This window comes from Carcharhinus amblyrhynchos, chromosome 6 (assembly GCF_965287045.1).
Source record: "Carcharhinus amblyrhynchos chromosome 6, sCarAmb.v2.hapA, whole genome shotgun sequence".
NCBI classification, from domain to species: Eukaryota; Metazoa; Chordata; class Chondrichthyes; order Carcharhiniformes; family Carcharhinidae; genus Carcharhinus; species Carcharhinus amblyrhynchos.
In genome coordinates this window covers 95688119-95711136 of record NC_137329.1, presented here as the reverse complement: position 1 = coordinate 95711136, position 23018 = coordinate 95688119, and the positions used below count along the sequence as shown (strand labels likewise).

General features: G+C 43.2%; 1 protein-coding gene across 1 annotated transcript in view; it reads right to left on the bottom strand.

Annotated features, from left to right (window-relative positions):
• Positions 1-8: 8 nt before the first annotated feature.
• LOC145344365 (chromatin remodeling regulator CECR2-like) overlaps positions 9-23018 on the bottom strand; it is a 77585-nt gene continuing 54575 nt past the window's right edge. The window contains exons 15-19 of the mRNA XM_080191491.1: positions 20461-20580; positions 16316-17153; positions 13733-15251; positions 10377-10473; positions 9-2648 (exon numbers count right to left, since the gene is read on the bottom strand). Coding sequence (XP_080047617.1) covers positions 2643-2648; positions 10377-10473; positions 13733-15251; positions 16316-17153; positions 20461-20580 — 2580 coding nt within the window. The 3' untranslated portion in view covers positions 9-2642. The remainder of the gene's footprint in view (positions 2649-10376; positions 10474-13732; positions 15252-16315; positions 17154-20460; positions 20581-23018) is intronic.

Below are 23018 nucleotides of genomic sequence, written 5' to 3'. Positions count from 1 at the left end.
ATGTCAGTTAAGCAACAATAAAAATGTTTTCTTACACAAGGGCCCTAGTAGAGAACAACTGAGGTATGTGTCACAACTGTAACCAAAGTGACTTGACATTGCATTTCATTAAAAAATTTCAACATATACAAAATATAAAGTACAAATAAATAGGTTTTATGTTTCCCAGCATCTAGTGCCTCGGAATAGAGTAAAATACTGGCTGTAGCTAGTGCAGACTTGGTGGAAGACTGCAGGACTGACAGTCTGAGGTATGTTATTGTCTTTTATATAATTAAAAAAAATGGCTAAAAAACCGCATGGTCTGATCAGAGATCATCAAATTGTTGGAGTGTTTGAAGTGGCTGTAATGTTAGCTGCCTCCAGACAAGACAAATACCCTTTTATATAATGGGAACATCAAATGCTACAGCAAGGCTTTAATTAAAGGAATAAGTGATGTTATTGCTGCATAGGTTTTCCAGAGTTCCTGGGAGCAATTCAAGTAGCTTCAAAGAAAGTCAGAAATTGAGAAACAGGCTCCAATGCACTTTCATTGGTCTCAACGTTTCTGCCGCTCTCCCAAAGGTGCTGACATGAGTGCCAGCATGGCTCAGTGATAGCACACTAACGTTTAAGTCAGAAGGTTGTAGGTTCAAGGCCCACTGCAGGAGTTGGGCAGGTAACCTCGGCTGATGATCCCGTACAGTCTCGAGTGCAGTCTTTTGAATGAAATGTTAAACTGAGACCCTGTCTACCTGGATTGAGTGGATGCAAATGATCCCATGCTACTGTTTAAAGTAGAGGACTTTTCCCTAGTGTCTCGGCCAACATTCATCGGTAATCACAAAAACGGGTCATTTATCCCATTGATGTGAATGGGGCCTTGCTGTGTGCAAATTCACAAAACAACAGCAACTACATTTCTTATGGGAAAGGGCTATGAAACATTTTGAGACATCGCAAGGATGTGAAAGCCATCAATTAAATTCCATATTTCATAGAATCATAGAATTGCTACAGTGCAGAAGCTGGCCATTCAGCCCATCGAGTCTGCATGGACTCTCTGACAGAGCAGTACTGATTCATAGGTGCTGCTGGCAATCCTCTGGTAACTCAAAAATGGAAAATTTTAATTATGTAAACATCACATATCAGCAAACGGCATCATGACCTGGCCCTAACCTGCCCTGCATCAATTCCAGACAAGATATGTGTTTTCCAACAAGGAGCTGACCAATCATGATCTGGACTGGGAACCCTCGCTGCTTTCCACCCCTTTCTAGCCCAGGGATTTTCAAGGTAGGCAAAGCTATTCTGCCCCCTCCCTTTCTGTAATGAATTTCATTTAGTTGATTGTGGAGGGTGGGTGGGTAATAGTGAAGTACAGCTGACTCGTTGCGAGTCACACTCCAGGCTTGGGAACTTTTGACAGCAGATTTTCTTTCAGAGGGAAAATTTCTGGTTTTTCTCCCTGCAAAAAGTGAACCACAGCGCACCTGGTCAAATGGGCAGTTTTTCGTCACCTCAGAGGACCAAATGCCAACACCCCTTTGACTGGTGTGGTTTAATCATGACTAGCTGCATTGATTTAATAAGGACACAAGAGGGCGGTAGAGGGGACAGCAACAAAATGCACCGTTAACACACTGCATCTTAATTTCTTGATGATAAATTAGTTTGCCCATGTGAGAGCTCGAAGGAAAATGGAAATGGCTGATGGAGGTCGATTACCCACAAAAAAATCAACTGACTTTTTCCAGTATCCAACTGGTTTTTTTAAAAAAACTTTTACACACATAACCATCATGTTGTGTTTTTGAGGTTGCAATAACAAAGCGTTACTGATTGCATCCAACAGCAATAAAAGACCTTTCGTCTACCCTACCTTTTACCTCAGTTGATTTATACAGTACAGGAACTAATGTTTTGCTGGTGAACCTGTATCAAATATTTAAATAAAATAAAGTTTATTTTAGTGTTGTCTCGGGTTTCTTTCCGGGATTTAGTATTCGTGTCTAGTCACCGCAAGCAAACCTGAGACTGGCGATTAAATAGTACAATTTCAGCAGCAGAGAACACATCAAATGTTACAAAAAAAAAGACAATATTAAACAAAGAAACGTAGAACAAACATTCTGTGCATCAGTGCAGAATGATTTTCATGTCAACAATTTAGTGTAACAACTGTAACATTATAGAATAAACTGGGGGAAAAACATACAAAATAGAAACTAAAACTCGCAACCCTGCAACTAAACTACTGCATCACAAAAAACTGTGGCTGTTATGTATTGGTAACAAGAATGGATTTCCATAGAAACCTTCCAAAAATGATTCTCAGTTTGTTAAAAGGATGCGTGGGTGTCTTACTGCAGTGCTATATCCTGAAGATATTGCTTACTTAGTTGCTACCTGTTCATAGATACATTCAACTTACTAGAGAAAAAGGCATCATTTATTCTTGTAAACCAGTTTTAACCAAATCCCTACACAGATAGAAATGCTACAATTTAAAGTACATTTTTTACACCTGAGTTTTCTCGTAATACCTATTTTTTTTAAAATGAAAAATTGCATCTACCCATTGAACTAGAACACTGAAATGCTGTCACAACAATGTCCTCTGAGATCTTGGCTCCACTTGCAATCATCCATCTTGCTTATTTCTGTAAGGGAAGAAAGGACATCAGTGATCATTCAACCAATACATAAAAACATTGAAAATAGAAGCAGGCACAGGCCATTCGGTCCTTTGAGCCCACTCCATCATTCATTTTGATCATAGTTGATCACCAAAATCAATATTGTGATTCCTCCGCATCCCTTGGTTCTCTTTAGCTCCAACAGCTATATCTAATTCCTGCTTGAAATCGCACAATGTTTTGGATTCAACTTTCTGTGGCAGCAAATACAAATGAAGATGCACTACTGTGCTCTTCCAGGTGGCAGTTATAGTTCAAAAATATTCACATTACTAGAAGTGATTAAGGCCTGTTTAGTGGGCAAATAGTTTCACTCACATTGCATGTTACAGAAATAATAAAAGAACTATTAAAGAAGAAAGGAACAATCAAGTAACTTGCCCCAGTCATTATAGAAACTCACTAGCAGTAGGGCAAATAAATAATTTTCAGTACATTTATTTATTTCTAATTTTAAAATACCATCTGCAATTTGGAGACCTATTAGCAATAACTCGCTTCCCATAAAACTGTTTTCGTTGCATAATTTCACTCTTCGTTAAGTTATAATCTCATCAAATCTTTATTGGCAAGACTGGGTCTTTATCCATTTTTGTGGTATGGATGTCATTAGCTTTAACTGTACAGTACAGAATATTACAATAAAGTATAAACTTGTGTTTAAATTGATGATCAAATGATCACTATATCAGCCTAGTGTAGACACACCATTTCTTGAAAATATAGCCTGCTCCCAGTAATGCTGTCATCAATAATAATAAACTGAACTTTGATTAATAAAGAACTATTGCCATGGTGGTACATACAGGGGAATGGGAGGGGAGGAAGTATGACACATTACCTCTTTGGATGCTAATTGGCCAATTATTTTTAGGCCAGCACATGTCTAACATGTGCTGACATGTGTCACCACATTGAAGAACTGTTAAATCACGGGCGCCACAGTAGCACAGTGGTTAGCATTGCTGCTTCACAACACCAGGGACCCAGGTTCAATTCTCAGCTTGGGTCGCTGTCTGTGCAGAGACTGCACCTTCTCCCTGTGTCTATGGGGGTTTCCGCCGTGTGCTCCGGTTTCCTCCAACATTCTGATTAGGTGTATTGACCCGAACAGGTGATGGGCTGTGACGACGAGGGAGAATTTCACTGCGACTTCATTGTAGTGATAATGTAAGCCTTATTTGTGACTAATAAATAAACTTTACTTCTTGACAATCTGTTGCTTGTTTCCCCAGTTTGTTTTACTCTGAATGGGAAGCCTATCCCAAACAGTCCGATTACAACACTGACCCCAAACTTTAAAACTGCCGTACGTCATCAGCTGTACGTCCTGCGATCATGAAAGATGCTAATCTCTCTTTCTTAGTTAGCGCAACTTGAAAATAAGAACAGCAATACATAACTGTCTGTGCTTCCAAAAAGACTATTAATTGCATATAAAGTGTTTCAAGATGCCCGGAGGACGTGGTAAGGCTCGAAGACCATTTGGGCCCTTGAGCCAGCTTTGCCATTCTGTACGAGCCTGGGTGATTTGATTGTGGTCTAACTCCACTTACCTGCCTACCCCTGTGCCCCCCCCCTCCCACCTCCAAGCCTTCACTGCTCTCTAAGGAAGAGAATTTCAAAGACTCCACACAACCCCCAAGAAGAAATTCCTCATCATTTACATTTTGAATGGGAAAGCGCTCATTTTTAAACTGTGTCCCCTAGTTTTCCAATGAAGGGAAAATCAACATACTTTCAGAACCCCCTCCCCAACAAGCTGTTTCAATAAGATGAGCATTCATTCTTCTAAACTCCAATGAATTTAGGCTCAGCCTACTACAAACATAAAACTGAGGATGTTTTGCATTGTGCACTGCACATATTACAGTTCACCCACTTGAAAATGACCCATATATCCTGACTCTGATTTTTTTGATTTGATTTATTACTGTCACATGTATTAACATACAGTGAAAAGTATTGTTTCTTGAGTGCTATACAGCCAAAACATACTGTTCACAGAGAAGGAAATGAGAGAGTGCAGAATGTAATGTTACAGTCATTGCTAGGGTGTAGCAAAAGATCAACTTAATGCAAAACAAGTCCATTCAAAAGTCTGACAGCAGCAGGGAAGAAGCTGTTCTTGAGTCGGTTGGTACACGACCTCAGAATTTTGTATCTTTTTCCCAAAGGAAGAAGGTGGAACAGTGTATGTCAGGAGTGCGTAGGGTCCTTAATTATGCTGGCTGCTTTGCCAAGGCAACAGGAAGTGTAGCCAGAGTCAATGGATAGGAGGCTGGTTTGTGTGATGGATTGGGCTAAGCTCACTATGTTCTGTAGTTCCTTGCGGTCTTGGGCACAGCAGGAGCCATACCAAGCTGTGATATAACTAGAAAAAATGCTTTCTATGGTGCATCTGCAAAAGTTGGTAAGAGTCATAGCTGACATGCCAAATTTCCTTAGTCTTTTGAGAAAATAGAGGCATTGGTGAGCTTTCTTAACTATAATGTCAGCATGGGAGGGCCAGGACAGGTTGTTGGTGATCTGGACACCTAAAAACTTGAAGCTCTTGACACTTTCTACTGTGTCTCCATTGATATAGGCAGGGGCATGTTCTCCTTTATGCTTCCTGAAGTTGATGACAATCTCCCTCATTTTGTTGACATTGAGGGAGAGATTATTATTGCCAAACCAGTTCACCAGATTCTCTATCTCATTACTGTACTCTGTCTCGTCATTGTTTGAGATCCGACCCACTGCAGTGGTGTCGTCAGTGGTATCTTACTGATAGTGGTCTGTGAGTTAGGAAGTTCAGGATCCAGTCGCAGAGGGAGGTGCCTAGGCCCAGGCCATGGAGTTTAGACTTGAGTTTTGAGGGAATAACAATGTTGAAGGTTGAGCTGTAGTCAATAAATAGGAGTCAGACATAGGTGTCATTGTTATCCAGGTGTTCCAGGGTTGAGTGCAGGGTCAGGGAAATTGTATCTGCTGTGGACCTGTTGCAGCGGTAGGCAAACTGTAATGGATCCAGGTAGTTCAAGAGGCTGGAATTGATTCGTGCCATAACTAACTTTTTGAAACACTTCATAATGATGGATGTCAGAGCCACCGGCCGACAGTCACTAAGGCACGCTGCTTGGTTTTTCTTAGGTACTGGGATGATGGTCATCTTCTTGAAGCAGATAGAGACCTCAGATTGTTGTAAAGAGGGGTTAAAGATGTCTGCGAATACCTCCACCTGATCCATGCAGGATCTGAGTGCTCGTCTAGGTATCCCACCCGGGCCAGTTGCTTTTCATGGGTTGACTTTCAAGAAAGCTGCTCTGACATTGGCAATGGTGACCCCAGATACAGGTTCAATCAGGGCTTCCAGGGTGGAAGGCATGGTCTCACTGACCTCTTGCTCAGAATGGCTGTAGAATGCGTTGGAGCCAGAGATTTTACATGCCTTTATCTTACAGCCTGTTGTGTCTTGCAGACTGTGCCACAGTCAGCAGGGGTGAGTGTGGTTAGCCTGAGACTCTAGTTTGGTCCAGTACTGTCTTTTGGCATCTTTGATGGATCTCCTTAGATCATATCTGACTATCTTGTATAGGTCAGTATCGCCTGACTTGAATGCCTCAAATCTGGACTTCAGCAAGCAGTGGATATCCCTATTCATCCGTCATTTCCATTTAGGGAACGCATGGAACTGCTTCTTTGGCACACAGTCTTCTACACACTTACTAATGAAATTAGTTACTGTAGTGGTGTATTCGTTCAGGCTGTTCGCAGAGTTTTTAAATACTACCATTCCACTGACTCCAAGCAGCCCTATAGGAGATCATCCGATTCCTCAGACCGATGTTGCATGACTCTCTTCGATGGATTCTCCTGCTTCAGTTTTTGCTTGTAAGCCTGGAGCAGGAGCACAGCCTTGTGATCTGATTTGCTGAAGTGTGGGTGGGTGATAGAGTGGTAGGCATGTTTGATACTTGTGTAGCAATGGTCTAGGATGTTTGGGTTTCTGGTGGAGCAGGAGAATTGATGGTAGTAATTTGGTAGTACGCTCTTGAGCTTGGCCTGATTGAAGTCCCCAGCCACGATGAACAAGACTTGGGATGTTTTGTCTCCAGGCTATTCGTAGTAGTGTATATTTCATTCAGCACGATCTTCACGTCCGCATGGAGCGGGCTGTAACCTGCCATCAGGATAACGGAGGTGAACTCCCCGTGGAAGGCAGTAGGGATGGCATTTTAGCATCAGGTATTCTAGGTCTGGGGAGAAGAAAGTTGCCAGTGTTGCCATGTCTGTGCACCATGAGGAGCTGATTAGAAAGCAGACCTCACCTCTCCCAGCCTTGCCTGAGGCCACTGTACGGTCCATTCGATGGATTGAGAAGCCCTCTGGTTGTAGGACACTGCCTGGTGCTTCCTGTTAGTCAATCCTCTATCCATGCTAATATATGACTCCCAATAATTCAAGCTCTTATCTTGTGCAGTAACCTCTTATGTGGCACATTATTGAATGCCTTTTAGAAATCAAATAACGCTACATCTATTGATTCACCATTATCCACCTTGCTTGTTACATCCTCAAAGAATTCCTTTTCACAGAACCATGTTGACTGATTGTTCCATGATTTTCCAGATGTTCTGCTGCTACTTTGGTAATAATGGTTTCATCATTTCCCTAGTGACAGATATTACAGTAACCTACACTTTCCTGCTTTCTCTCTCCCTCCTTTCTTGAATAAAGGTGTTACATGCACAGTTTTCCAATCCACTGGGGCCTTTCCAGAATCTAGGAAATCTTAGAAGATTACAATGCATCAATTATCTTTGCAGCCACTTAAAAAAAAGACTCGAAGATGCAGACTGAGAGGCTTGTCAGCCTTTAGTCCCATTAGTTGCCTAATACATTGTCCTCTATTGACTGCGATTGTTTTAATCTCCTTCTTCCCTTTTACCTCTCAATTTTCTACTAATCTTGGGAAGTAATATCTGTGAAGACAGATAACGGTTCAAAGTCAATGCCATTTCCTTGCTTTCCATTATCAATTCTCTAGTCTTGCCCTGTCAATGGGCCAACGTTTGATTTTGCTACAATTTTCCTTATTTCTGAAGAGACATGTTGTTGAAGATTTTTCATTGCATTCATTAGGACAAATGCTAGAACATTAAATTTCAAACCATCACAACAACTTTCTACGGGAGTGAAGGATGCTAGTCGTTTGGCTGACGCAGTGTCAAGGAGAAAGCATAGATTTATACTTCTTGCTAGTATTATCCCATACTCTAATTTCTTCCTGTTATTCTTTCATTCTTTTCTGATTTCTTAAAATGTTCCCAATGCAGTAAGCTATTACTAATCTTTTCAGCACTGTAACCCTGTTCTTTCAGTTTGATACCATTGTTAACTTCCTTAGTTAGCCACAGGTAGTACATCCTTCTTGTACAGACCACCTCAATTCAGTATCTGTTGGGCATTTTGAAATATTTTCTTAAGTGTCTAAGACACTAGTATTAGATCCACATTTCTCACCCTCAAATTGAATGTGAAATTCTGTCATGTCACAATGGGCCCGATCTTTACTTTGGGGAGATGATTAATTAATCCTGTTCAATTGCACATTTCCAGGTCAAAAATAGCCTGCTCCTTGGTTGATCCCAGAACGTACTGTTCTTAGAAATGCTTTCAAATACAGTCTGTGATTTCATCCGCCAGGCTGCATTAGCTGATTTGATTTTTCTAAGATTAGAATTTCTTATGATTATAATTGCTTTCTTATAAATCACTGTCCTACAGTGACTCTGTCCTCGCTTGCTGGTGCATTGCTTTTCCTGTATGCGCTCTTCCTTCCGGTCACACTCTGGTTTTCATTATCCATACTGCTACCCTGTACTACTGTCATGTGCTTTGTCTTAAATTTCCACCCCCACCCACCTCAGCTATTTAGTTTAAAGCCCTCCCTACAGCCCTAATTATACAATTTGCCAGGATAATGGCCCCAACGCGGTTCAGATGAAGGCTGCCCATTGGTACAGCTCCCTTGTTCCCCAGAACTGGTGCCAGTACCCATGAGTTGAAAGCCATTTTTCCCACACGAATCTCTGAACCACACATTTAACCCTCTGATTTTATCTTCGTTCTACCTGAGCAACAAGTAAATTAGTAGTAATCCAGAGACTATACCTTTTGTATTTCCGCTTTTAAATTTAGCCCCTAGCTGCTCATATTCCGTCATCAGTATCTCTTTCTTACCCCTACCTATTTCATTAGTAACTAAGTGAAACCTTTCCCTCCCATGCCAAGTTCCTCTCCAACCCCAAAGAAATGTCCTCAATCTTGGCTGGCAAACCCAGCCTTTGGGACTCATACTCCTCAACTGCAGAGAACAGCATCCCCATCTCCTCTAACTATAGTGTCCCTTACCTGAAGTACACAGCCTTTTAACTCCCCTCCCTGCACCACTTTGCTAGGATCAGTTTGGTCATCCTCTATGAAGTCCCTATTCTTGTCCACACAAGCAGCAAGAATACTGAATTATTGGGCATTTTGCCAGGGCTGAGACACCTTCATTGCTACATTCTGAATCCTCATATCTCCCTCTCTTCAAGTCCCACCCTCTTTCTCCTTGACCACTAGTCAAATCTGAACAGTCTTGTCTAAGAGGTGTGACTGCCTCCTGGAACAACGTGTCCAGGTAACTTGCCCTCCCTGATGCATTGCAGTTGTCTCCAGCTTGGACTCTAGTTCATCGACTCTGGAGCTCTATATAAATGCAAGTCTTTTCATTTCAAAGATTTAGAAGTTATTGTTGGAACAGAGCCAAACTGGATCAGGATGATTTTATTCCCAAAACAAATCCATATTTAGAGACAGTTCAATGTTGAAACAATTCCTTTATTTTCATCTTTAACTAATATTTAAAATTAGAAACACAGGAATTAGCTTGATATCTGAATTCCCTATCCCAAACCTTAAAATCAAATGTATTCATAAAGACTTGCTCTCTATCTATCCTCATTTAAGATCGTCACTAAATTCACTCATTTACAATATCGTGTACAATTCTGATTGCCACACTACCAGAAGGATGTGGATGCTTTGGAGAGGATACAGAAGAGGTTTACCAGGATGTTGCCTAGTTTAGAGGGTTGTTCTCACTGGAACGATGAAGGTTAAGGGGTTTACAAGATTATGAGCGGCATGGACAGAGTGGATAGTCAGATGCTCTTTCCTAGGATAGAAAAGTCAAGCATTAGGGGACATAGGTTGAAGGCGCGTGGGGAAAAGTTTAGAGATGAGCAAGGCAAGTTTTTATACAGAGGGTGCTGAATGTCTGGAACACGTTGCCTGGGGAGGTGGTGGGAGCAGGTATGGTACTGGCATTTAAGGGGCAACTAGACAAATACATGAATAGGATGGGAATGGAAGGATATGGATTCTGTAAGTGCATATGGTTTTAGTTTATGCATCATGATCGGCGCAGGCTTGCAGGGCTTAGGGGCCTGTTCCTGTGCTCTACCTTTCTTTGTTCTAAAACCACTTATTTGACCAAATGTTTGGTCCTTCCCCTAATAATTCCTTCTCTGGTGCAACAGATTTCTTTTTTGATTCTGCCTTGGGGTGTTTCTCTGTGTCAAGACTCCATATAAGTACATACTTTTGAAATGAAATAAATAAAAATACATTTCCAAACATTGTGGAAGACTGATTACTCACCTGATCAGCAAATGAAGTTGGCATCTTCTGCTCAACCTCCTTACCCATTTCTGTTGCTGACACTGATTTCTGATATGGGTGCTCCTGCACAGGTACTCTGTTAAAACCAAGCATAGAACTCTTAATGTTTCTACATCACCCAGACAAAGGCATGTTTCCTGAATTCAAGGACAGGAGGCAGGTGCATTCAACAGCTGATGAGTGAATATTACTTTTTTAAAAATGCCCGTCAACTTATTCCTAATCGGGCAATGTGAGAGGCCACTGAAATCACAATTATCAAGGTCAGAGGACTCATTCTGCAATCAGTAAGTTCATAATAAGTCTTTATTAACCATGTTAACACTGCACAAGGGAAGAGAACATCTGAAGAATGATTCACTGCTCAGCAAAATATCACACCGGAGGAATTCATAGAATCATTTCATAGAATCCTGACAGTGCAGAAGGAGGTCATTTGGCCCATCGAGTCTGCACCGATCACAGTCCTACCCAGGTCCTATCTCCGCAACCCCATTTACCCTGCTAGTCCCCCCTGACACTAAGGGGCCAATCAACCTAATCCACACAACCTTGGACTGTACTTATATTAAAATTGGATTTCCTCTGAAGAGTCAGCATCAGTAAATTACAGATCATTCAATAGTTTCTACACCTAAGATTAACATATTGGTATGAATTTCTAAAATGTTGTGGATTAGGAAACCTATATTCTAAATACATGGTTCAATACAACTACCACACAAGATGCTGAAACTTAACATCAATAGTGAACACAGGCCTCTTGCCCCAGACTGGGAAACTTTGTCAACAAGGCTTCCAAATTCCACCCTCTCCCACTTTCAAATCACCATCTCTTCCCTTTCTTGATTTTTGCTGTGTCGTTGTGAACCAATATCTACTATAAGCTCACAACGCCCCACAGGCACCTTGATTTTATTTCTTCACATCTCTGTGAGGACTGTATTCCATTCTCTCAAGTTTGTCTCTGCAGTTGACGTTCTGGTGATACCAAATTCCACAATTATGTTTCTGGCCAACTTCCTTTCTTCTCAGCTGAGGATTCTCCTTCACCATGACAAGGGGACTCTCACCTGTGCCCATCCCATTTCCCACATTTCTGCCCTTACCCCTTCACCTATCCATAAGGCCATAAGGCATAGGAGCAGATTTAAGCCACTCGGCCCATCGAATCTGCTCCGCCATTCAATCATGGCTGATATTTTTCTCATCCCCATTCTTCTGCCTTTTCCCCATAACCCCTTATTAATCAAGGACCTATCTATCTCTGTCTTAAAGAGACTCAATGACCTGGCCTCCACAGCCTTTTACAACAAAGAATTCCACAGATTCACCACTTTCTGACTTAAGAAATTCCTCCTCACCTCTGTTTTAAAGGATTGTCCCTTTAGCCTGAGATTATGCCCTCTGGTTCTAGTTTTTACTACAGAAAACATCTTCTCCACGTCCACTCTATCCAGGCCTCACAATATCCTGAGAACTTCAATAAGATCCCCTCTCATCCTTCTAAACTCTAATGAGTACAGACTCAGAGTCCTCAACTGTTCCTTGTACGACAAGTTCTTCATTCCACTGGATCCTTTCCAAGGCAGCACATCCATCCTTAGATATGGGGCCCAAAACTGCTCACAATACTCCAAATGGGGTCTGGCCAGAGCCTTATACAGCCTCAGATTCATCCCCAAGATTCATGATATGGTCATCTTCAGCTACTATCCAAAAGCCTCCTCACTCACCAGACCACCCAACATCATTTCTATAACCTCCAGCGAGACTCTAACAGACAGATTTTCCCCTCTGTTGTCAGCATTCCGAGGGAACGTTCCTTCCGTGACAACCTCGTCACACAAATACTCCCACATCCCATGCGAGCACAAGAAATGCAACAACTACCCTTTAACTTTAACCACCCTTCTTCCCATTTCTCATCAGAGGAACCAAACACAACGTTTTGTTGAGTCCCATCTTGTCAGTAACACAAAGTCTAGCAATGTTTTGCAATCTTTTTTTTGAATGTTGAATTTTTGTTTAAGAGAAGTTGCTTGCCATAATTTTAAATTTATATAGGATTATGTTGGATTATATAGAATAAATGGCATAAGTCCAAGACATCTATGCTGGTGTTTATGCTCCACTCAAGCCTCCTCCCATCTCTTGAGTTAAATCTGCCCAAAGATATGTGGTTAGGTTTACTGGTCATAGTAAATTTTTGATTTATTATCGTCACATGTACTAACATACAATGAAAAGTATTTTTTCTTGCACGCTATACAGACAAAACATACCGTTCATGGAGAAGGAAACAAGAGAGTGCAGAACATAGTGTTACAGTCATAACTAGGATGTAGAGAAAGATTAACTTAACACAAGGTAAGTCCATTCAAAGGTCTGACAGCAGCAGTGTCAGGGGAATAAGCAGGTTAAATATGTGACCTTATAGGGATAGGGCCTAGTTGGGATTGTTGTCGGTGCAGACTTGATGAACCAAATGATCTCCTTCATTTCTGTAGGGATTCTATGATAACCGTTTATTCCTTATTACTAGTTTCCCCTTAAGTGCAACTATATCATTTGCTTTAACCATTCCATGCAGTAGCAAGTTCCATATTGTTACAACTACTTGTGTCAAGAATTTCTTCTGAATTCCCTATTGGATTGCTTGGTGACTGTCTTGTATTTTTGGCCTCAAGTTAAACTATTCACCACTTTAGCAAAACCTTCTGTAATTTTAAAAACTTCTGTTTGGTCATCCCTTGGCCCTCATAGGTGGCCCAGTCCATCAATCCTTTCCTGACATACACTCACACATTTCTGGTAGCATTATTGTAAACCTTCTCTGCCTCGTCTCCAGTGCCACTATATCATTTTTATAATACAGAGACCAGAACTGCAGGCAGTACTCTAAGTGTGGCCTGCCCAAAGTTAAATACTAGTTTAGCATGACTTTCCTTTTCAATCCTATTCCTCTGGAAATAGACTTTGTTCTAGGTTTGTTTTTTATTTATGGCCGTGCTTAGCTGCAACTTCCAATGATTGATGTATTTGTACTCCGAGATCATGTGGGATCTACTACTCCACCTAGACTTGTGCCTTCCATGTTTCCACTTCTCCATTCTTCCCATCAGAATGTACCAATTCACATTTATTGGTGCTGAACTTCATCTGCCAATTATTTGCCCATTCTGCATTTACAACAAGCTTAGACACTATTTTTTAAGAAGCCAATCAAAACTTGAAAGCACAGCTTGACTGAATGATGCTTAATTTATTTATTTAGTTCTTTTAAAAAGATTTGCACATTTGTAAAAAAGAACATTCAAAGTTAGTTGTCTTACCCTCTTATATTGTAAGGTTCTTCTGGTGGTCTAATTCCCTGTTGCTGCATCATCATATTATGATACTGACCCATTCTTTCATCAGATCGACTGTACAAAGGCATTCTGGCTTGTGGCTGGCCATTTATCTGATGAGTTGGGATATGATGACGTGAAGTCCCCAACATGGAGTGAGGAGGTCGCCGTGTTGCATAAGGGTTTGTGTTAAAAAGAGTTGGAGACTGAGCTGTATAGACAGATGAATGTGGAAGAATGCCATGGGGACCTTGGATCCCTGGATGCATTCCAGGCCCCCTGTATATCAGTCCACTCGCAGGCAGTGCACTTTGTCTTTTAGCAGCAGCATTGTGACTGTCTAAATCCAGAATTTCCTTTGGACTTTCAGGTCTTTCCTGTTCTTTGTTTAATTTTTCCTCCTTTATAGTGTGTGACATATTGCTGGCCCCCTGGCTTGTGTCTTTGTTTTCTTTAGAGTTTCCATTCATCCCTTCTTGCATTGTGTTTGCTGATGTGTGACCAACTGATGATCCCTCTGAGCCCTGCAAAGGGCCACCAGGCCCTGGAGTTTTCCCATTTCCATTCTGTACCGATAAATGGCTAGATGGTTGGAGATGATGGCTTGTTGGCGAGAGGGCCTGGGGCCATTCCTCTGTTGGGTAACCTTGCCCTTGAGGGTAAGTGTAATAATGAGGATGCTGATATTGGTGGTAGGGTGATTGAATTTGTTGCTGGGAAGCGTGGTATGGATAACATTGGACTTGGTGCTGATACGCGGGGAAGATTCCTGGTGGCAACTGCTGGGAAAAATTGGGATTAGGAAAAGGCTGCCGATTTGCGAATGCCTGCGGTCCGCCCATGCTTCTTCCAAACGGTCTGCAGCCACGGGCCATACCATACTGGCCCGCGATCGAGTACTCTGGGTTATGCCCATACTGTGCGTGCGTCATCATTCCCATCATCCCAGGATTATTCCCATTATTCTTTCCCTGTTTGCCTTGTGTTAAAGCATTGGCAGTTTTTGCAGAATTCTCATTTGTGTTCAGTAGACTTGTGGAAGCCAATTGGTCTGGAGGTCCAGCATAGTGTACAGAGTTGGGGACGCTTTGGTTGACCTGGCTATCATTCTGACCTTTGACCTCGGCCTCGGTTTGATTTTTAATTTTCCTCTCTCTGCTGACTCTGCCACCCACTTTTTTGTTATTCTTTGCTCTGCTCTTTCCAGCTCTTTTTTTGGAGTCTGGAATCTGTTTGCTTGGCTCTTTTGGCATCTTTACAACCGGACTGGTAACATCTTTCAATTTAATGTTGTGCGTGTCCTCTTCCTCAATATTGATGGATCTCAGGCCATTACTCTGAATTTCACTTGTTCCAGGCTCAGTAAAGTTGGCCGAATTCAGTTTGATGTTGCCTTCGGGGAGTTGTGCTGTTGTCTGTTCGGTAACTGGAGGCGAGATTCCTGAATCTTTGTACTGTGGTTTCTGCTCCCCTTCGGCTGATAAGGTTTTGATTGGGTCCGTTTCTGTTTAAGGATAAACAAATCACACTCAACAACAGCTTTTATCAAAATTAAGATTTTAAACACAATGGATAAAAGAGCAAAATGCTGCGTATTTTGAAATAAAGAAGTGCTGGAAAAATTCAACAGGTCTGGCATCACCTGTGCAGAGAAACAAAGTTAACTTTTGACTCCAATATGAGTCCTCTTCGGAACGGAAGACAGGTAGGAATGTGGTGGGTTTTATGCTGCTGAAAAAGGGGAGAGGGGCAGATGGAGCAGAAGAGGTCAGGGATAGGTTAGAGATGGGTGCAGATAAAATGACAAAGATGTCACATAACACAGGCAAGTGGAACAGTAATGATGATATTAAAGGCACAGAGCTTGGTCACAGTAGGTGTTAACGGCAGAATAAAAGGTCAGTGCAGTCTGAAAGCAACCAACACAAGAACACAAAATACATCTGGTACCAGTGGAGATAAAATTCAAAACGGAGGACAGAGCTCATGGTCTGAAGCTGTTGAATTCAATGCTGAGTTTGAGGGTTGTGCGGTGCCGAACAACAATGAGGTGGTCTTCCTCCAGCTTGCATTGAGCTTCACTGGAACATTGTAGCAGACAGAGAAAGGACAGAAACAAGGGCATGAGAGCAAGGTGCTGAACTGAAATAGCAAGTGAGCAGAAGGTTGGGCTCATGAGGACTGAGTGAAGGTGTTCTGCAAAGTGACAAAGTGTTAAGTCTCCCCACTCTAGAGGAGACCACATTGTGAGCAGCAAATACCACTAAACTGAAAAAAAAACTTGTAAATCATTGCTTCATCTGGTAGGAGTGTTTGGGGCCTTGAACATGGAGGAGGTAGAGAGCCAAGTGTTATATCTTCAGCAACTGCATGGCAAAGTGTCATGAAAAGGGGTGAGGTATTGGGGGTGATAGAGGAGTGCACCAGGGTGTCATGGAAGGAATCAATTAATTTATTTTTTAGCTTTTACCAATTTCCCCTTTCCCCCCATTGAAGGTTTCTTTTTAAACACACAAAGTCTACAGTTGACCATTTGGGCTTCAGCTTCGAACATGCAAGCAAATTTACCTCGAGTTTCATCAACATTTTCGGGCATCAGAGCATCCTGTGATGTTCCCAGCGAACTGGCACAGTCTTCTAAAGCTGGCTTGCGAGATTGTACGCTGGGTATACGCTGCTGGGCTCCACCATGTTGCTGCTGGAGTGCTGCTGGTGCATGAGGGTCAGAAAGGTAGGCTGGAGAGTGTCCAGGAGGACAGACGGGGGCAGAAAGCTGCTGCATTGCGATCATCTCTGGGCTGGACAGCATGGAATCGATGTGGAGGCCTTGGTGCGGAGGTCTCAGGAAGGGAGGCGGCATCCTCTGTATGTTGGGTGCTTGGGGTGAACTTGGGAGTCTGGGATAGCCGGGTGGCCCATTCTGAGGTAGACATCCTGGCTGATCTGGCCAGTGATTGAGTGGTACAGACGGTCTCATGAGGTTGTGCTCCACCATTTGAGGAAACGGGCGACGTTGGGACTGTGGCGTCTGACCTGGACCAACCAGTGGATTCTTTTCAACTGGTCTTAAAGGCCTTTCAATCGAACCATCGTGATTGCCATTCCATACATGGCGAGGTCCCTGGCGTGGGCTATTTGGATGACTGTATGGATTATACACATGCCTCCCCTGAAAATCAGAGCTCGGGTGGTGCACTGGCCCCTCCAGGCGATGTGCTGTATACCCTGGTTGAAATGGTTGGCTCGGGTACATGCTTCCTTCCTGAGGTGGGGCACTCACTGTTCCGGGTGGCACCGATGGGGGTCTAGGGCCCAGAGAAGGCCCATGCACTGGTCCGGCATAAGTTGTTTTATTTCCGGGTCCCACCATGCGGGGCCCCTGATGTTCATTCACAGCCACCTGATGCTGCAATTAGACAAAAACATATCGTACGTAGTTCAATTTCTCAAACATTTTAAGAAGTTCACACAATGTTTGTCAACTCGGTTGGAAAAACAGACTCGATCACTGTTCTAGGCAGAGGAGGAACCTGTTCCCAAGTTGCACAATTAGCTGAGAGTTATACTGCTCTGTGTTGACTGATACGTTAAGACAGCAACATTTTGGGAATTGTAACAAGGCAGCTTGCTTTTAATCCCTCTTCACTGATAGTCATCACTCTGAACTGAATACTGGCTCCACTCTGAGATCATACAGAGAACTTGAGGATTCTAAACAAAAACTTCTTCATGATGAAAATAGTTTTACAGGCACCTTCAATCATCATAGAATCCCTGCAGTGCAGAAGGCAGCCATTTGGCCCATCGAGTCTGTACTGACCACGATCAGACCCAGCTTCATTCTCCATAACCCCACGCCCCATTCACCCTAGCTAGTCTCCCTGACACTAAGGGGCAACTTACCATGGTCAATCCACCTAACCTGCACATCTTTGGACTGTGGGAGGCACCCAAAGGAAACCCATGCAGACACAAAGAGAATGTGCAAACTCCGCTCAGACAGTGATCCAAGCCAGGAATCAAACCCGGGTCCCTGGTGCAGTGAAGCAGCACTGCTAATCAGTGTGCCACCCATGTTATCGAGGCACATTTGATTTGGGACATTTGGGGTTGCAGGGATAGGCCTGGGTGGAATTGTCAGTTTGGGCCCGATGGGCTGAATGGCCTCCTTCTGCACTGTAGGGATTCAATGATTCTATAACAGTCCTTATGTTATAAACTTAATTTTAAATCTGTTGATCTGTGAATAGTGGGCTGGCTGAAGACTGAGATTTGGAAAAATATTTTTGGCGTTTGGCATAAAGGCCTGATAATGATACTTAAATCTATTCAATTAAGCATCCAGACTTTCAAACTGCCCCCGAAAGTTGTTGCAAATTTTTTCTGTTAACTGATTTTGCTGTAGAGGAGTCATTTGTAAGACAGCAGCTTGAAGAATGTGTTATTCAGCAGCAGTCTGACACTGAGACAGCATCTGTAGCAAAGTGCTCCCCCTAGTGTTGCAGCAAAATAAATACAGGCAATGTTCACAGTGGGATTCTCCCATCTGGAGACAAAGTCCTGTGGCAGGGCCAGGAATGTAGAGTGTTTCCCATTGTGGACGGTGGCAGGAATACATGCCAAATCCTCTGGCCCCAGCTTCATTAATTATGCAACTGGGTGCTTTTCACTATATTCCTGGGTGGGGGTGGGCCAGGTGGTTATCTGGTCCACTGGCCTATCTGGGAGCCATATTGAAAAGGCGCCCAACATTACTGACCTTCTGTTGAAGACAGAAGGTGGACCTCCTGAGAACAAAGGTGGCTATCCCGGAACATTCTGAGGGTGGGAGACTGATCCACTCCAGGACACCAAATCTGAAATCACTGTATCTCTACAGCGTAGAAGGAGGCCATTCAGCCCATTGAGTCTGCACTGATTCTCCAACAGAGCATCCCACCCAGGCCCTACCCCCAGAGCCCCATGTTTTTACCCTGTTAATCCCCTTAACCTAACATTCTGGAACATTGAGGGATAATTTAGCATCCACCTAACTGGGAAGGGCCACCTGTAGGTGTTCTGGGGCCCAGGGTTGCCGTTGGCCTCCATCCTGAAGTCTGAAGGCCAGCCCCAGGGATTGTTCAGCTGAGTCCTGACATCTGCATACCACTTTGCGTTTCACCTGTATGTTTTCCTGCCAGCATCACGAAGAGTAGATGCGGGTGGTTGAGCCTTCATTTGCATCCCATTAGAGGGATGCAAATGCGTTTCACATTGGCCTCTAGTGGATTTCCTGATCAGCCATGATAGACATCAGTGGAAGATCCCAAGGAAATTCATGCCTTGTGTGAAATCCATTTATGGGTCTCCTGCCATTTTCTCCCTTGACTGGGCCCACCAGCGGGGAGAATCCCACCAGTGTGCAGTTTAGCAGTCAGTACACTAAGTGGGTTCCATTCTTGCACTTCAGTAGGTTACCTAAACCACTTAGTTGCATGAGAAGCAAAGTCACCATAGTCCCAGATGACCATAGGCTGTGACTGGTAGTGATTTAACCTGAGGATCACCACACCTCAGGCAAAGAGCAGGGTTAGGAAGGCCGACCTCACAGAAGAATAACCTCAGCTGATACAGGAATTGAACTCGTGCTCTGCATCACTAACCAGCTGACCAGCTACCTGAGCTAAACCGACCCTAATTCAGCTGGCATTTAAATATGTGTTGTAATAACTTTGAAGCAAATAATAAAGCTTTATTTTCTCTATATCATATTCCATGACAGAAATATAGCCAAAGCATGCCTTTATCACAATTCTGAGTAAGGAATAATATTCCCGGCAAGCTGTCTGCATGCACAGTAATCCAGAAAGTACAGCGCAGATTGCTCACAAGTTATCTCCTTTAAGATACTGTGCAGTTTCCGGTTAAATGAACAGGCATCATATATACGTGTGATAACAACTGAAACCAAAATCTTAGGTGTTATTTTGGCTTTGGAAATTGTTCCTCAACTGAAGGTGCTTTTCATGTCCTGGACATTTAAATTTAAAGTTAACATTAATTTATGAGTGTCACAAATAAGCTACATTAACACTGCAATGAAGTTACTGTGAAAGTCCCCTAGTCGCCACTATCCAACGCCTGTTTGAGTACACTGAGGGAGAATTTAGCATGGCCAATGCGTCTAACCAGCATGTCTTTCAGACTGTGGAAGGAAACCGGAGCACCCGGAGGAAACACACGCAGACACAGGGAGAATGTGCAGACTCTGCACAGACAGTGACCCAAGCTGGGAATCGAACCTGGGTTCTTGGCACTGTGAGGCAGCAGTGCTAATAGCTGTGCCAGGATGTTTCACTTATAAGAAATAGAGTCCTGAAAAACATTGCAAGTACAAGTTTCCATTTATCCACCGGGCAACTAGTTCAGTGGCTTGTATGGAGCGACCACTGGATTTCACAGCAAGTAGACTGGTTATGTCACTTTTCCATAACTCCCACCTCTGGTGCTGGTGAACAACCTGGGCCCACAAGCTCTTCCTTATTAATGTGCCAATATTTGTTACACCTGCTTACCCAGAGAAGGGCTCAAAAGCTACAAAACACAGATTTAAATCACACAGCTTCCTGTGAGGAATGTATTTCATCTTCCGCACAGCAAATACTCATGCAATTTTCTAATTGAGGTTCACACATAGGATCACATAATACGGAGCCAAGCTCTGTGAAAATTACCTGCATGATAAACTGGTGATGTAGCTGCTGCCGTACTTGGTCTGCCAGTCGTGGCTCCCTTGGGGAACAATAGCGATACTGGGACTCCACGGTAGGGCGAGGTCTAAACATACATGGTCTCTAGATGAAGAAAACATTTTAGTTTGTGGGCTACCATCCTGAATGGGATGGGGGAGACATTTTCATGACCTTGGAACATCCCAAAGTCAATAAAGTATTTTGAAGTGTTAGTCATTGTTGTACTGAAGAGAAATGCAGTAGTCAGTCTTGACATAGCAAATTCAGACAGTGAGGGGATAAATAACAATATAATCTTTTTTACTGGTGTTGATTGAGAGATAAAAGTGTCAGAATAACAGGAAAAGCTCCTGCTCTTGCCCAAATACTGCCTTGCAATAATAACTTGTGTTTACAAAGTGGTTTTAACATTGTCAAGCCACCAAAGGGTTCTTTATAGGACCCATACAGAGCCACACAGAGACACATTAGGACGGGTGAGCAAAACCTTAGTCAAAGAGGTCGGTTTTAAGGAGCAACTCAAAGGGAAGGAGGAGAGGTAGAGATACGGAGAAGACCAGGAAGGAAATTCCAGGCTTTGGGTCTAGCTGACTGCAAGGCATGGCTGTGAATGGTAGAGTGAAGAAAATTGATGATACACAAGAGGACAGAACTGGAGGATCGCAGTTACAAGAGGGTTGTGGATGGGGGAGAGGTTAAAGGGATAGAGTGTGGCACTGCCAAGGCAGCATTTGAAAAAAATGGTGGCAATTTTAAAACTGAGGCTATACTAATCTAGGAGTCACTGCAGGGCACAAAGTTCAGGAGTTTTGGGCGAGCAGGAGGACTTGGTTCGAGTTGGGAAGTGGTCAGCAGAGCTTTGGATCAGCACAAGTTTACAGAGGGTAGTAGATGTAAGGCTGCCTAAGAAAGCGTTGGAATCGTTGGTTCTGGGGGTAACAAACGCATGAGAATGAAGACTGCTGCAGGAGGTGTTCTGGGAAAGAGGTGGAAGTATCCACCTAAGAGGGTAGACATAGCCTTGGTTTAATGTCTCATTAGAAATGTGGCATTTCTGTCATTTTAGCAATCCCTCGGTAATGCACAGAAATTTCAGCATACGTGATATCCCCTGAAGTGGAGATTGAGCCCGTACTCATGGTAAGAATACTATTACTCAAAGCGGGCAACTTTTTATCCTATTTTAATTGAGCCACATCCTTTCCACCCTTCCTCGAATAGGTACTAGATTTATTCTAGTTTGCAGGTGCAGCTGGTAATTAAGAAGGCAAATTGAATTTTGTCCTTCATTGCAAGAGAGATGGAGTTTAAAAAAAGGGAGATTACATTACAGCTGTATAAGGTACTGGTGAGGCCACACCCGGAGTATTGTGTACGGTTTGGGTCTCCTCACTTGAGGAAGGATATATTGGCACAGGAGATGGTGCAGAGGAGATTCGCTAGGTTGATTCCGGAGTTGAGAGGGTTGGCTTATGAGGAGAGACTGAGTAGACTGGGACTACACTTATTGGAATTCAGAAGAATGAGGGGAGATCTTATAGAAACATATAGAACATAGAAAACTACAGCACAAACAGGCCCTTTGGCCCACAAGTTTTGCTGATCATATCCCTATCTACCAGGCCTATCTATAACCCTAAATCCCATTAAATCCCATGTACTCACCCAGAAGTCTCTTAAAAGACCCCAACGAGTTTGCCTCCACCACCACCGACAGCAGCCGATTCCACTCACCCACCACCCTCTGAGTGAAAAACTTACCCCTGACGCCTCCTCTGTACCTACTCCCCAGCACCTCAAACCTGTGTCCTCTCATAGCGACCATTTCAGCCCTGGGAAATAACCTCTGAGAATCCACCCGGTCTATACCTCTCAACATCTTATAAACCTCTATCAGGTCACCTCTCATCCTTCGTCTCTCCAGGGAGAAAAGACCTAGCTCCCTCAACCTATCCTCATAAGTCATGCCACCCAATCCAGGCAACATCCTTGTAAATCTCCTCTGCACCCTTTCAATAGCTTCCACATCTTTCTTGTAATGAGGCGACCAGAACTGCACACAGTACTCTAAGTGGGGTCTGACTAGGGTGCACAGTACCCTAAGTGGGGTCTGACTAGGGTGCACAGTACCCCAAGTGGGGTCTGACTAGGGTGCACAGTACTCCAAGTGGGGTCTGACTAGGGCGCAGGGAGGTTGTTTCCACAAGCAGGTGAAACTAGAAGTAGGGGGCTTGGCCTGAAAATAAGGCAAAGCAGATTTAGGACTGAGTTGAGGAGGAACTTCTTCACCCACAGATTTGAGAATCTGTGGAATTCTCTGCCCAATGAAGCAGTTGAGGCTACCTCATTGAATGTTTTTAAGGCAAGGATTGGTACATTTTTGAACGGTAAAGGAATTAAGGGCAATGGTGAGTGGGCAGGTAAGTTGAGCTGAGTCCAGGAAAAGGTCAGCCATGATCTTATTGAAGAGCAGAGCAGGCTCGAGGGGCCAGATGGCCTACTCCTGCTCCTAGTTCTTACCTTTATATGTTCTAACATAG